Genomic DNA, 13,796 nt, shown 5'->3' on the forward strand with positions numbered 1-13,796 from the left:
ATGGCGCAGTTCGGAAGGCCTGTACACAGTTACGTTATTTTACATTACGAAGAGAAGTTACCACGTGACAAACAAAATTTGCAAATTTAGTTTATTTATAAACGATGACGTAATACAAATAAGCAACATTTTAAAAATCGCATGAACTTTCACCTAAATAATACCACCTCTTACTCGACGCCGAGGTGCTATATATTTAACAAAATAATGAAAAACTTAATTTGACGATCTGTCCATTTCTCTCCGCAACCTCGCTTCCATGACGTCATCGGGGTCTTGCAACTCAGGAAAGATCGAATAATCCCCATAGAATTCTAAAACGAGAGGTAATTTACTTTAAAGAAGAACAATACTAAAAGTGTAAAAAAATAATAAGGTGTTTTTCCGCCCGAATAAAAACTATAAAAAGTATTTTGTTCAATATATATTTTATAAATAGTTAATACCAAACTTGCAAACCATCTATAATATCGTGTGTCGTCTATACGTCATCACCTCTCGCCCTCCGATCCTCCTCATCTCCATCACTAAAGTTGTCTTCCCACCAAGCGTAGTTGGTGAGGTTGGGATCGCCAGCTATTTGATCATATTCGTCACAATCCTCCATTGCAAGATTCCGCATTTCGTTCTGCATGATGTCCTCCTGGTATAACGAACTGACGCATGCGTTAGTATGACGTCACGCCAACGGAATATGACGTCAAGTTTATAAAAATGACGTCATGTATATACTTACTTGGTTTTCGACATACTGGAGCCATCAGAGTCGCCTCCACCACTCGAATATTCGATTTCATCAATATCACTGACGTCACCACCATCAATAAATATGTCATCAACGTCTGCGTCATCACCGCCAGAGTCACCACCGTCATCACTTCCACTTTCTGGATATAAAGTTTGTTTGCAAGATTTTAGTAACAAGAATTTAATTTTCGTTATCGTGATGCCGGAAAACGACAGTCGGGTGTTCTGTTTCATACTCCTCGCGCCAGCTTACGAGTTATATACCACGTATACTTTCTGGGTAATTGTTTTTTTTTTGTTTTTTTTCATATTATATGATTGACAGTTTAGACAACCTATTAGTGACCACTGGATTAAAGCATTTTTATGTGTCCTACCCAGCCACACACATACGCCCAAAATCGTAGCAACGACGATGCTTGAACCAAGACTTTTGGGTTAGAGGCAACCGAGTTAACCACTTTGCCATGGCACTTTGAATCCGGATAAATGTTATGATATTGGGTTTAGCAGTCATGGTTTTATTTTACGCATTTTGTTGCTAATCCATTATCCTTATTAGCCCAATCTTCGCTACTATATATATCAAAAATAAAATAAAAATTATGTTACTTTATGTTATATAGTACCCGATTCTTGCGAATCTTCGCTATCCTCGACATCGCCTTCCAAGTCCATGCATTTCCAACATAGCAACGCTGACATCACTGATGACGTCATCGAGTACTGAGTTTTCCTACTTTTTACGGAATTGCGCCTCAATGATCCTCGTTTCATCTTCGACATCTTCCGTGGAGGGCCGGTCGGGTAGTGGTAACTTAGTGCTTGTTCTTGATTGGATAAGTCGTTCCGTTTCAATGCACTGCGTGATGTCACTTGCACGTTTGCGTACTGAACGTTACGGACCACTGACTGCTGGGCCATGCAAAACCTGCTGTCTGCCGGTCTAGGTTCTATTGGGGAAATATAGTCAGAACCACTCCGAATATCTGTTGTAACAATTTGTGGGTAAGGCACCGACTCCAATCTACGAACAGGAATTCCTCTTCTGTCGGGAGTAACTTGAACACCATATGGTAAAATCAAGACAGGTTTATAACAAGTCGATCCGTCCGCATTTCTTACAACTAAATAATTAGCAGCCGTCGAATTGACTGTGGTTGTATTTTCTGATGTCTTTTTAAAGTAATTTCTTCCATGACCAGGATTAATTTTGTGCGAATCAACAACAACAGCTGATCCATTGTTTGAACCAGTAGCATTATTGAAGGTATTTCCTGATTTGGACTTTTCTGACTCATTCTCAGAGGCACATACCGGTTTGCGTGATATGTTTCGATCAGTTTTGACGAGTTTTTGATCCAACGAACCTAATCTGATTTGAATTCTTCTAATGTTGTGATCTATGGTCGCTTGAAATATCTCGTCACGTCTGTTCATCTTAGTACCGTTCTGTGATGTGATATCAGATGAATTTCGTTTATACGTAATGTCATCAATGGCAACTTATATTCACAATGATAATATTTATATGGCGGTATTACTTCTTGATTAGATAACATCAGTCGGTAACACTCAATGTTTGTTAAAAAACAACAAAGATTGCCTGTATAACGATGTATAGGACTGTGGGGTATAAGATGGGATATACTATTAGGTGTTATATAGCACCTAACTCCTATGTTTTGTGACAAGTGTTCTGAACAACTAACAATGTTATTTAGCAGTCGCCGTGCTACAGTTGTAGAATTCTGTAAATATTCTTTGTTTAAACCAAATGGGGAGGGAAAAAAGGATAAAAGCATTTCCCGTCTACCCCATCCAATATCTGTTTCTACTAGTTACATAAGTTGAAAGAAGGTGTACAGAAAATACTATAGGCCACCTACCATTTATGAGACAAATGAAAAGAGAAGGATTTTACATGTTTTGTATATAACATAAATTGTTAACTTAGCATACAATTGCGTAGCCTACAACATAAAAACAAATACAAAACAACAATTATTCACAATGCGTATAAAGATATTCCAATTAATAAGTTGTAAAGAATAAATCTCACATACTTTATCATGTGCTGTCTTATCTGTGCACTTGTTCGGTGTTTTCTCGTCGATCGAGTTGGCCTTTGCTGGAACACTTTTAAAATCTGCTTGGTTTTCCACACACCCCGCCATTATGCTTTGCAATATATCAGTTAATTTGGGGTGCGGGCAACCGCGACCGTCTAATCGCTGCCGTGGGCTCCTGTAAATGGTCATTGAAAATAAATTATGTATACACTCATGTACTGCCCTCTCTGCTCAATGTAATCAACCGCAACGAATTCTTTTTCGTGGGAAACACATTTGACTGCATTACTACAAATATATTAACCTGTGCGGACATTTCTAAATGTTTCTTTCAGTAGTTGCGGTAAAAGAGGAAATCCAATGAAAACATGTCACGCAAGTCAACTCTAGTTACTTTGCTAAGTGACTGTCGCTATTTATCGACACGTAAATTCTCCAAGGATGAACGAAGTGTCTATTATCGACTGACAACCACAATCATCTTACACACCTTTTCAGTCAATTCAATAAACCGACAAATTAACACTTGCATCTAAATCGACATCAAACTTTTGACTAGAGTGTAAAAACGGCGCTCAGCGTTCGGAAAACTTTATATTAAAATTCTATATATCAGGATAGGGGAAGATGGAACACCTTGTCTTTCCATTTTGTCGTCACATTTAGTAGTAAACGAAGAAAATTCGAATAATTGTAAAACCGTATTCTCACGACTCTCATAGAACGTTGTTAATTATTTAAAACACGATCGGGATGTTTAGATATTCTGTGATAAAGGTGTCCCGTCTTTCCCTATTCTAATATAGAATGCCACTCACCGTAAAAAGATTCTGTAATTCTATGCTTTCGACCCAAATTAATAATCTCACATCTACCTTAAGAGGCCAATAATCAAAGAAAATCAAAGAAACCAAAAAAATCTTATGAAATAATTCTGATAATTTTTTTTAAACTAACGTTTAATTTTATATCTTCTTCTTATATAAAACAAATATAACCTATATTCGCATTCTATATGTATGTTTTACTGTTTAGCTCCGTATTATTACCAAGCGTCCATTAGTGCAATTGTTGGATTGCCATGGACAGTAATGTTATTGACATTTGAAGCAACCTCGGTTACAAATCTATTGCTTGAGTGTAAGCGTCCAGCAAACAGAATCGACTTTAGAAGATTACAAGCTGATAATGTAATGACGTGTGGCAGATGTAGCTGCCTGGACAAGTTATTGAACGTAGATAAGCATCCGCATTAGGGAAAAGGGCCATTTGGTTACCACGCTATGTCCCAGGTGTGCTTAAACACACGGTCTATTATTAAGTAGATAAATATAAATATTAGTGGTAACTAGATGACAATCAGAAAATATCCGTAAATATTACATAACAGGTGACATTGGAATTGGGACATTACGTAATAACACAAGGATACTGCGTCATTTATTGAAGTGTCGACGAATAGAAACTGCAAGGAGTGAAACTACTGTTCTTGACTTACTTAACAAGTTGTGGCAACAAAAATTGCGCGTGGCGGACAAGAAATTTCTCTTCAAAATAATTCAACGTGCTGTGCGTAAGGTGAGAAATTGTATACCGTTCTCTATTCTTCCTGGACCTATAGGCCGTTGTTTGTAATAAACCACACAACATATTAATGGTTACCCAGCAACCAAAATGTCAGTTAAAACTACTCTTCTAAAAGCAAGGTGTTGCTTTCGTTTAACATTTTAGAATTTCAAACACGTACTTGTACATTCGCAGCAAATTTATTCAGTGTAAATTATTCTAATACAACTTGGGACTCCAGTGGAAGTCACACCAACTATTAAATATGGGCACGTAAGTAAAGCTCAGCTGACGTCATTGTTTTATTTTCACCAAAACGAAAGACACCAAATATTGGCATGCATCGCAATTCGTTGATGGGTGTTGCACATAGAATGTAAAACTGATTAAAATAATAAAGTTTGCGCTGTGTTGCTCCGATTGAGACCGCTCGGAGCGCTCTTACGCCACCGTGCGACAAAACAGCGGCCTGTACACGAAGTGTGAAAATGTACATCATCGCGTGATAAGCGTCACGCGTCATTCGCGTTCACGTTTTTTAAGTTCCAACCCTCTACTCGCTTATATGGTTGGGGTCTTCACCATTCTCATATTTGCGCCACATCTTAAATAGAAGTTTCTCCAGGTCGGACACATAACGTTTAACATTAAACAGGGGACTGGTGCTTCGTCTGTGCCACACTTTTGCACGCACAGATTTTAAACTAAAACAAAAGTTACAAGTTAGTTGTGATATTACTTCAACTTAAGCAAAGCATTTAAGCACTTACTAATCCATATCGGTGCCCAGTCTTACAGCAATATCCTCATATTGTTGTGAATTCTCAGCAATAAGTTCCGGACATCCAAGACATGCAAGTTGCGAGGAGGCAACACGACTCGCTAAAGTTTCTTTGGGTAAAGTGACCATGGGACAACCAGCCCATAAAACATCCATTGCTAAGAATTAAACATATTTTAGTGAATACACCATCTTTACCATTGCTGTGTATGCAGGTAATACTGTGTAATAGAAAAGCAAACTGTTTTTATTTAATTTATAAGCAAACGTTTTTTTATTTATGTAGGGTAACAACACAAATATTTTCTTACCTGTAGTATGACCATTACACAGAGGTGTATCAAGACATATATCCGCTAGTTGACCTCGTCTTACATGTTCTTCCTTGGGTGCAACAGGTGAAAATATAATCCTGTTAGCATTGATACCACAAGTCTGCCGTGCAAACTTCTTCACATTAGCTTCACCAACTGCAGGGAAACGTAGAAGCCACAACACACTGTTGGGAACTCTCTTCAATATCTGTGGGGTGCATGATGTTAATGTGACTGGTTATGAATGGTTTGAACCCAACTATCATAGTGTTTTTTTACTTTAGAATTTATACAAATCCTGGATACACAAATCCTGGATACCAAGTTGTAGATTTGACATATTTTCGGATTTAAGTTTATACAATTTCTCAACTGTTGTCTCAGACTCTAAGGTAGGGCAAAAGGGAATTGCCCATACATCAGGGTACAATCAGACCACTAGTATTGCCTATGGTTATGCATTATGATGTTCGGTATATTTAATCACCACACTTGAACTTACATTACACCACATGATGAGTGTACTAGGATCAATCTTGTACAACTGGTTGAAGTTACAAAACACAATGGCATTGTTTGGAAGTCGATATTGTGATCTGCTCGACACAATTATACCACTTGGTGGTTTCTCACCGGTGGCTGCTTTTGCATCAATCTGGATAAAAATATAAATGTTCAATAAAACATGGAACTAATATTAGTATCTGAAAAATACAATAAGTTTATAGAATACAAGCATTTTATAAGATTTGTTGAACTGACCTGTACAAGTGCCAATCCATTCTGTGCAGTGTGTGACTCATCAAGTTGCACAGTAAGTTGACTGTTCTTAATCATACTGCATATGTTATGTGCAGATTTGTTGAGAGGAACAACTGGTGTAACAACCTGCAATAACTTTATTAAATGTGGGCATACACTCACTTTACTATTGTGTGTTAATCAATAATTTTGAAGAAACAACATAATTAAACAATATGTACATTACAAGAAGTTTGAACTATATATGTTGATATTGGATCACAAACCTCTTTATCTTCTTCATCTTTGACTTTTGAACTCAAATAAGAGATTCCCCCAAACCAATCAAGTGTGTCCTTCATATCAGTTGAGTTAAGCACACAACAATTATCACTGACGTCACCATCACCAGCTCCTTTCACATCTATCACTGCTTTCTCCTGGAATTGTTAATTACATATTAAACAAACAACAAGAATTAAATAACAGTATTGTTGCACTATTCCAAGTAGTTATGTAGGAATATTATATGTAAGATTACAAGTACATGTATGGTAAGTAATCCATAATGATGGTGGAAATACATTTATTTTGGACTTAAAATTTAGTTATCCATTCCTACCTTAAGATGGGGAAACATCTGTGCATGATCTCCAATAAAGAAAGTGTTCGGCATATATGCAAGCTTTTCACTGTATTGATCACGGAGTTCTAATGGTGATGTCACAGCATCAGATATGATGTAATCCATGAATGTTGCGCCACTTGTACCAGGGTAACCCAACCACATTGCTTGGATGGGTGCGGGTCTAAGTGAGAACAACTCATTCCTTGCACCCTTGGTATAACCATTCATATTAAGCAGGATGTGAATCCCATCTTGATGAATACGATCCGCTGCCTGCAAGTTTACATACAAGTTGAACAAGAGAACAAATAACATCAGTGCTCGCACATTATTACAGCAACATGAATAAAGCATCTACCTTTCCATTACATTGGATTTGCGATAAATCCACAAAGTTTGCGACTTCATTTGAAACCTTTTTCCTGAAGTTTGTGTTGTCATCTGGGCTGAGTGCATAGCAGAAGACCTGGTGATGAAAGCAATGTGTAATAAAGATGAAACATGAATATAAGTAATACTGTGAATACACTTTGATGCACAGATATATACAAAATATTAGATCTATAGATTCTCACCTCAACTTTAGATAGATCATGAACACCAGGAATGCTCTGCATAAGATGGGAGGTGGGATGGTTGCCAAAGTCCGAACTTACATATCCGATGCGGAGCTTGCCATTAGTGGGTGCAAGAGAGCGAGGATGATCATATGCTGGTTTATGAAGGATGTTGATCTGTGAATGGAAAGTTGAACATTGTAATGATAGGTTTGGATCCTACATTGAAACATGGACCCGGCATTTAGACATAATTTGCCTTATTGCCGCAGGGAGAAGCGCTGACAGACAAAATTGAATTACAGACATTGCAATCTAATTGAAGTCTGCAAATAGATATCTAAAGGGAGGTTCTGTATTGTATAAGTCAAGCTATTTCTGTACTATGGTAATCCATACAAATAATAACCTTGTCAAGACAAAGAGCTCCATGTCTAGCTGCAATAGCCTTCCTGAAGTCATGTGTGAGTGGATACAACATGGAGTGATGTGGATGGACTGATGGAAGACGATTCTTTGATAATTGATCGGATACAATGGAAACCAACTTCTTCATTCTTTCATCATAATCACTCCAATCACATATTATCTACAAAAGGAAGGAAGTTAAGAGAATGTATTTTATTACTTTAACATCATAACATGAAATGTCATGAGTACTCACCTGCAGACAGTGTGCAAGATTACAATAAGCATCAGGAAAGTCTGGCTTGAGTTTAAGAGCAGTTCTGTAGGATTGTATGGCAGCAGGAATGCTTCCACTGTCCTTATGTACAGATGCAAGGTTGCTATGTGCATCGGCAAACGCTGGGTTGATTTGGATCGCACGTGTGTAACACTGTGTGAATTGGGTAATTGTTACATAACAATAACATAATTATTAATTAAATTAGACATTGTAAAACAATAACGATTTTAGATTCACATAAATATATAATAAAATGTTTCCCAACTTCAAACATATTATAAACACACATAATGATACTAATTAAGATTTTACATCCATTTAAACGAACCTGAATAGCCCCTTGTACATCTTGCATTTCCTTTAATGTGTTGCCCATGTTAGAATAAGCATCTGCAAAAGTTGGGCTGATTCGAATTGCTTCTTTATAATGTAACAAAGCTTCTTGTAGCTTTCCTTGTTGTTGTAGAACACTAGCAAGGTTGGAATGAGCTGCAGCAAACTCAGGAAATACCTGAACATAACAAAAGTTGAATTTAGTGACTATTAAATATCGGACAGTTTTTACAAACTACCAACAAAAGGTGTTGGTATATATTTATAAATTCAAGGAATTAAAAAAACTCTTTACCTCAAGTGCTTTGCTGTACAATGCGATTGCCTCTTCAATAAGACCTTGTTCCCGTTTAATGTTGGCAAGGTTGTTGAGTGAATCAGCATGCGTTGGGCATAAACGTAATGCCTTGTTATAACATTCCTCTGCATCACCAACTTTACCTGTTTACATCATATTCAGAATTTCAGCATCAAGCCGCGTAGAAAACAATATTTTGATAAAGTTGTCAAGCAAACAAACAAATTAAATACCTTTTTCTTTGAGAGCATTAGCAAGGTTACAATATGCATCTGGGAAGTGGGGTTGTAGCTCAATTGCTCGCTTGTACGTGTCAATTGCCAGGTCAACCAGTCCTTGTTCATAATAAACACAAGCAAGGTTGCCATGGACAACAGCATGGTTTGGAGACAAGTTTAATGCTCGCAAGTAAGCAGCAACGGCTCTGTTGGTACAATATTATGCAACACTTGTATACTTGCTATGAAAACTTTAAGGTTGGTACTTTGTGCAGACCAAATGTTGATAGTGCATTAAAGAGTCATGTCAAGTTTAAATCCTTAATCCCAGTACCCCCAATGTGTGACACCATACTTTTTTACAGGGTATGCAGTTTGAGTTGTAATATGTTGTTATCCTTACCTGTCAAATATTCTTGCTTCTTTTAGCACATTGCCAAGATTGATGTAAGCATCCAGAAAATTGGGATCCAATTTCACAGCCTGTTTGAATAAATCGGTAATTTAAACATCACTATAGTGTTTTTATCAATGGTCCAATTTTCAAATAATATTTTTTATGAATATTACACAAAATTTAAAGTACCACATGTTACAGAACAAAAATAAACCTAAATTACAATTTGACAGTAGAATACCAGTAAGTGCTGGAAGATAATAATTTGTTAAATGTCTAAGTTGGGCAGTTACGAATATAAATTAGCTACAATTGACTAACACACCTTTTCAAAATGATGAATTGCCAACCATATTTCACCTTGACTGTTGAAAACACAGCCAAGATTGCTCCAAGCAACGGCAAAATTGGTTTGTGTTTCAATGGCTTTTAGGTAACACGCCTGAAGCATAAAGAACACTTTAGCTTGATTGTTATGACATTTGTACGCATGTATGCAGCAGTGCTCACAGTTGGTAAAAAGAAGAGTTTGAATTTGCTTTTTTGGGATAAAATGTTTAAAAAAATAGCAACTTTAACCAATTTCTTAATCAGCAGTTAATCAAAAGCAAACTCAAAACAAGAAGGAAGAAGTTTCATAACATGATTACTTGGTTTACTATAATTTTAGGCTTTCACTAAATTGAGAAATCCGAACTACCAAGTAATGCATGGATGAAATAAAGTTACAAACTTCACAACGCATGAGAATAGCGTGGCCCAGTTTTAAAATTGTCAGATTTGATTTTATAGAAGTGGCCGATTCGTTGGGAAGTTTGTCGCATTGCGCATCACTGGGAACACTGCAAGTTTTTCATCGCCGCGCGCTTTACGCCTTTGCACTTTTTGGAAATCTCTAAATTTAACAAACTATCCAATTTTACATTTACTTTACAAGCTACGTCCAAATCTCCCTTTTTATGAATGACCCGTGCATACTATACCGCTGACTGGCTAACGTGGTCTTATGCGAAGAACTTATGCAGAAAAATGAAGTCGTTCGAAGGTCACATCTTCCTTGCCTCTTCAGTGAAACCTTTGGCGCGCGCTTACAATATGACGTAAAAAGAAATAAAATCAAACATGTCGGTTAGTTTCTTGTTTTGTCAAGTTTCTTTATAGGTAATTCTAATTTAAACTAATCTAGTCACTAACATGGGTAAGAAGGTGAAGTAGGATCCACATTACACAACAGGCTTTACAGTAAAACTTTACTTTCCACTTCTTACCCATGCAGAAGGCATAGTATGACATACATTGCATTCCGAAACATGTTAAAAAGAAAAATCTTACAGTCCAAATTTTAATAATACAAGCCATGTTGGAAGCACAGATATTTCAATAAGCCACCAGGTGGCAATAAAGAGACTTGGAAGAACGAACAAAATCGAAGTTTAAGGAATAACTTTTAATTTTTGTCAGAAATGGAATGATTAAGTTCGTCCTATAACCCAGGTCTCTTTTGTGCAATTTAGCGCCATCACAACGAACCATTAGGAATTTTGTTTTTACCAAATTTTGTCTTTCTAATCGAGATATGCAGTTGGTTTGTTAATAAACAAACGAACCACGCGCCGAGATCTCACCACAGATAAGACGGTAATGGTTCGATGTGAGGTTGTCCAATCTCGCATTTTGCTTTGCATCGTCGCGCTGCTATGTCAACCGCTTAGAAAACATTCAAATTACAAAAGTTTCTTTTTACAATTTCATAACGATCGACATAGCTTCATATTGCAGCAGTTGTGTATTGCTAATGCAAGTGAATTAACCACACACAACTGCACTGTTATCTAAAATGTTTACCATCCTTTCTTGGCAGTTTAAACTCCCCTGCGAATAAATAAGATATCTGTGCAACGTTCCCACATTAGTTAACTCGGGGAACTCATGGCTTTTCTAATTTCATTTAATTTGACATCACTTGAGGCCAAGTGAGCAATGTACGTCATATACCTTCATAACAGCAGCAGCTCAACAAGTAGGTAATTCTAATCTTTTCTTTTTTGATACCTTGTAAGCTGCTGCTGTTGAACTTATATATAGTAAACATAATATTAATGATGATGACATAAATGGGGAATCCCCATTCATGTATACCTTTGCTTCTTCTAAACGGCCTAAAGCTTTGAGTAGATTTCCTAAGTCACTCCTGACACAATACAGTTCCTGAAAAAAAAAACCCACAATCAGACAGCACCTATGGATTCGCTGCTGAAGTTAAAACTCTAAACTATAAGAACAGCTAACGTATCTTCATAAACAACCTACAAAAACTTACAGGGTTAATTTGTAAAGCGGAGAAGTAAGCATGAACAGCTCCTTCTAGATCACCAGCAGTGACTAACGCAGCTGCCAAGTTAATGTAACCATCAATGAAATCTGGTTTCAACCTCACAGCATGTCTGTAAACAATTTATAAATCAGTGTTATAGTTTTAAACATAGTGAGTGCCCTAAATTTGTGCTAATAATGTTCAAAGAGAGATTGGGTAATATGTTACAGTTCTAGTTTAGGGGTTACGTTTGTGAACTTTCTAACACCAATACCTTGTTTCTCCATTAACATAGTTACAAGTCATAGTTTATTTGCTTATTAACCTGTAATGATCCAAAGCTTCTTGCAATTGTCCGCGTTCTTTATAAACGTTACCCAGATTTGAGTAAGCTTCAGCCAACATTGGGTTGGTTTTTATTGCATGTTTCGAAAAGTATGCAGATCTGTAAAGTGGAACAGATTATATGCCGCAATTATCCTAATCATGAACATTTAACCTGTTGCTATAGGAATGCAATTAGTGGATAGTTAAAATCAAATTAAACATTACAAAAGACAGAACTTAAACATAAACATTCAAAAAAAGAAAATAGTTTAGACAACACAACATACTTATCTAGTCTTCGACATTGGAAATGGATTGAGCTGAGAAGAAGTAGAACTCCGGTATTATCTGGTTCTTGTTGCCATAACTGCATGCAGTGTCTTTCAGCATTTTCGTAATCACCAGATTGATATTCACGATGAGCTAGTTCACCTAACGCTACAAAGTAAGATTTAATGCGGTCTAAAAAACACACAAAATAAAATATTCAAAAAATAAAAAGTTGAAAAATCAGAAAAAGCACTCAATGAAAAACAGTGGAATACAATTTGGGACATGCATAAGCCCAATATTGGATTAAATAAATGAAAGCCATTGGTTATTATACAGCTATGTGCTTAACGTTAAAAGAAACTCGGTGTGGATATACGTTAACCTTATTATACAAATGGGAACACTTAAAAGTCCTTGATTTAAAGCTATCTATAACTAATTAAAAATGGTAATATGACTATCTAATATCTGTAATCACAATAGTTGAATATTGTTATTAAATATTTCGCAATTACCTGCAGCATCGTGCACAGTTGACTGTTGTTGATTGTTCATTATTACTTTCTTTACGGCGTCTTCTTTACTAATTTGAGAATACATATTTTACACAGACCCACCTTTTATGTCAAACGAAGTGTTCGAGCGAAAACTGAGAATGTCTTTCACGGTTCACGAGACTCGTGATCGCGGACGTTTATGACGTCAGAGCAGTTTCGTGTTACTCCGCACCAAAGATAACAAATAGATCGCTGAATAATTAAAGTAGCTGTTTACATTAAAAAAGTTATGATAAATTCGTAAATTACAATGTTTTTTTACAGTCAAAAAGAAACAAAGTATATTTAAAATGAAAAACAAAATTGATTCATTTACGTCACAAACAAACGTCACGAAATTTGTGTAACAAAGGTTATGGTACCATAGTACTCTCTATGATGGTACCCTGCAGCATTCTTTGTTAGGGGATTTAAACAACTTCGGCATTTTTACGCCAATCTATAAAATATTGACATGCGGCAACTATTATTAAATATTAAAATATCTGTACTTTTATGTTTTTTTTTCACCAAAATTTATAAGGTTTTAGTTAATAGGTCCCTTTTGAAAGCAACAGTTTCTAAGTTAAACGCACCAACAAAATCACATCTCAGGCTTGATGACTTTTATATGCGTGGTCACATCTCAGACTTAATGACTTTATACCCGTGGTCTACTTGTCAGGAACAATAGGAACATTTTGTTACGGAATCGAAGACAGAGAACTGAGGCCCGGGAACTACATCTGGTGCATGAAATGCATCACTTGCACGAGTCCCAGCACACTTCCGCATTAATGAAACTTTCTCGGTAATTGATTCCGATACGTGTATAATTGCTACATTAGACACTCAATCAGTGACCACGAAGTTGGCATTAGGCACAGTTCCCAAGAAGACACCTTAGTCAAAGTAACAGCATTGAGCTTTTGAGGCGGGTCATCCTCGAACGGTAAAGGAGAACACTTTTTTATCCTCTTTTCTCGTCCTATTTGGCAGTAAACAA

At 36.5% G+C, this 13,796-nt stretch overlaps 2 protein-coding genes across 4 annotated transcripts; both read right to left on the reverse strand.

Annotated features, from left to right (window-relative positions):
* Positions 1-85: 85 nt before the first annotated feature.
* LOC149735401 (uncharacterized) lies at positions 86-3,125 on the reverse strand. Of its 2 annotated transcripts, none has more exons than XM_089877842.1 (5): positions 2,814-3,125; positions 1,377-2,199; positions 737-887; positions 496-656; positions 86-314 (listed from the first exon to the last, which is right to left on the reverse strand). In XM_089877842.1, exons 1-5 carry the CDS (start codon positions 3,006-3,008, stop codon positions 217-219), a joined length of 1,428 nt encoding a protein of 475 aa, XP_089733968.1. In that variant the 5' UTR covers positions 3,009-3,125; the 3' UTR covers positions 86-216. The 2 variants fall into 2 exon arrangements, with proteins under 2 accessions (XP_089733968.1, XP_089733969.1); XM_089877843.1 differs by having other exon boundaries at positions 182-314; positions 460-656; positions 2,814-3,124.
* A 1,538-nt stretch (positions 3,126-4,663) lies between these two features.
* On the reverse strand, positions 4,664-12,930 carry LOC149735402 (UDP-N-acetylglucosamine--peptide N-acetylglucosaminyltransferase 110 kDa subunit-like). 2 transcript variants are annotated; one of them, XM_089877823.1, is made up of 21 exons: positions 12,770-12,930; positions 12,269-12,419; positions 11,980-12,099; positions 11,661-11,784; positions 11,480-11,548; positions 9,666-9,782; positions 9,347-9,426; positions 8,959-9,149; positions 8,723-8,868; positions 8,423-8,605; positions 8,071-8,244; positions 7,816-7,995; positions 7,425-7,583; positions 7,208-7,315; positions 6,844-7,122; positions 6,509-6,661; positions 6,243-6,368; positions 5,983-6,135; positions 5,478-5,688; positions 5,156-5,324; positions 4,664-5,089 (listed from the first exon to the last, which is right to left on the reverse strand). In XM_089877823.1, the coding sequence occupies exons 1-21, from the start codon at positions 12,852-12,854 to the stop codon at positions 4,939-4,941; spliced, it is 3,129 nt and encodes a 1,042-aa protein (XP_089733949.1). In that variant the 5' UTR covers positions 12,855-12,930; the 3' UTR covers positions 4,664-4,938. The 2 variants fall into 2 exon arrangements, with proteins under 2 accessions (XP_089733949.1, XP_089733950.1); XM_089877824.1 differs by having other exon boundaries at positions 12,269-12,413; positions 12,770-12,928.
* Between the last annotated feature and the right edge of the window lie 866 nt (positions 12,931-13,796).

This window comes from Ciona robusta, chromosome 5 (genome assembly GCF_009617815.1).
Source record: "Ciona robusta chromosome 5, ASM961781v2".
Taxonomy (NCBI): domain Eukaryota; kingdom Metazoa; phylum Chordata; class Ascidiacea; order Phlebobranchia; family Cionidae; genus Ciona; species Ciona robusta.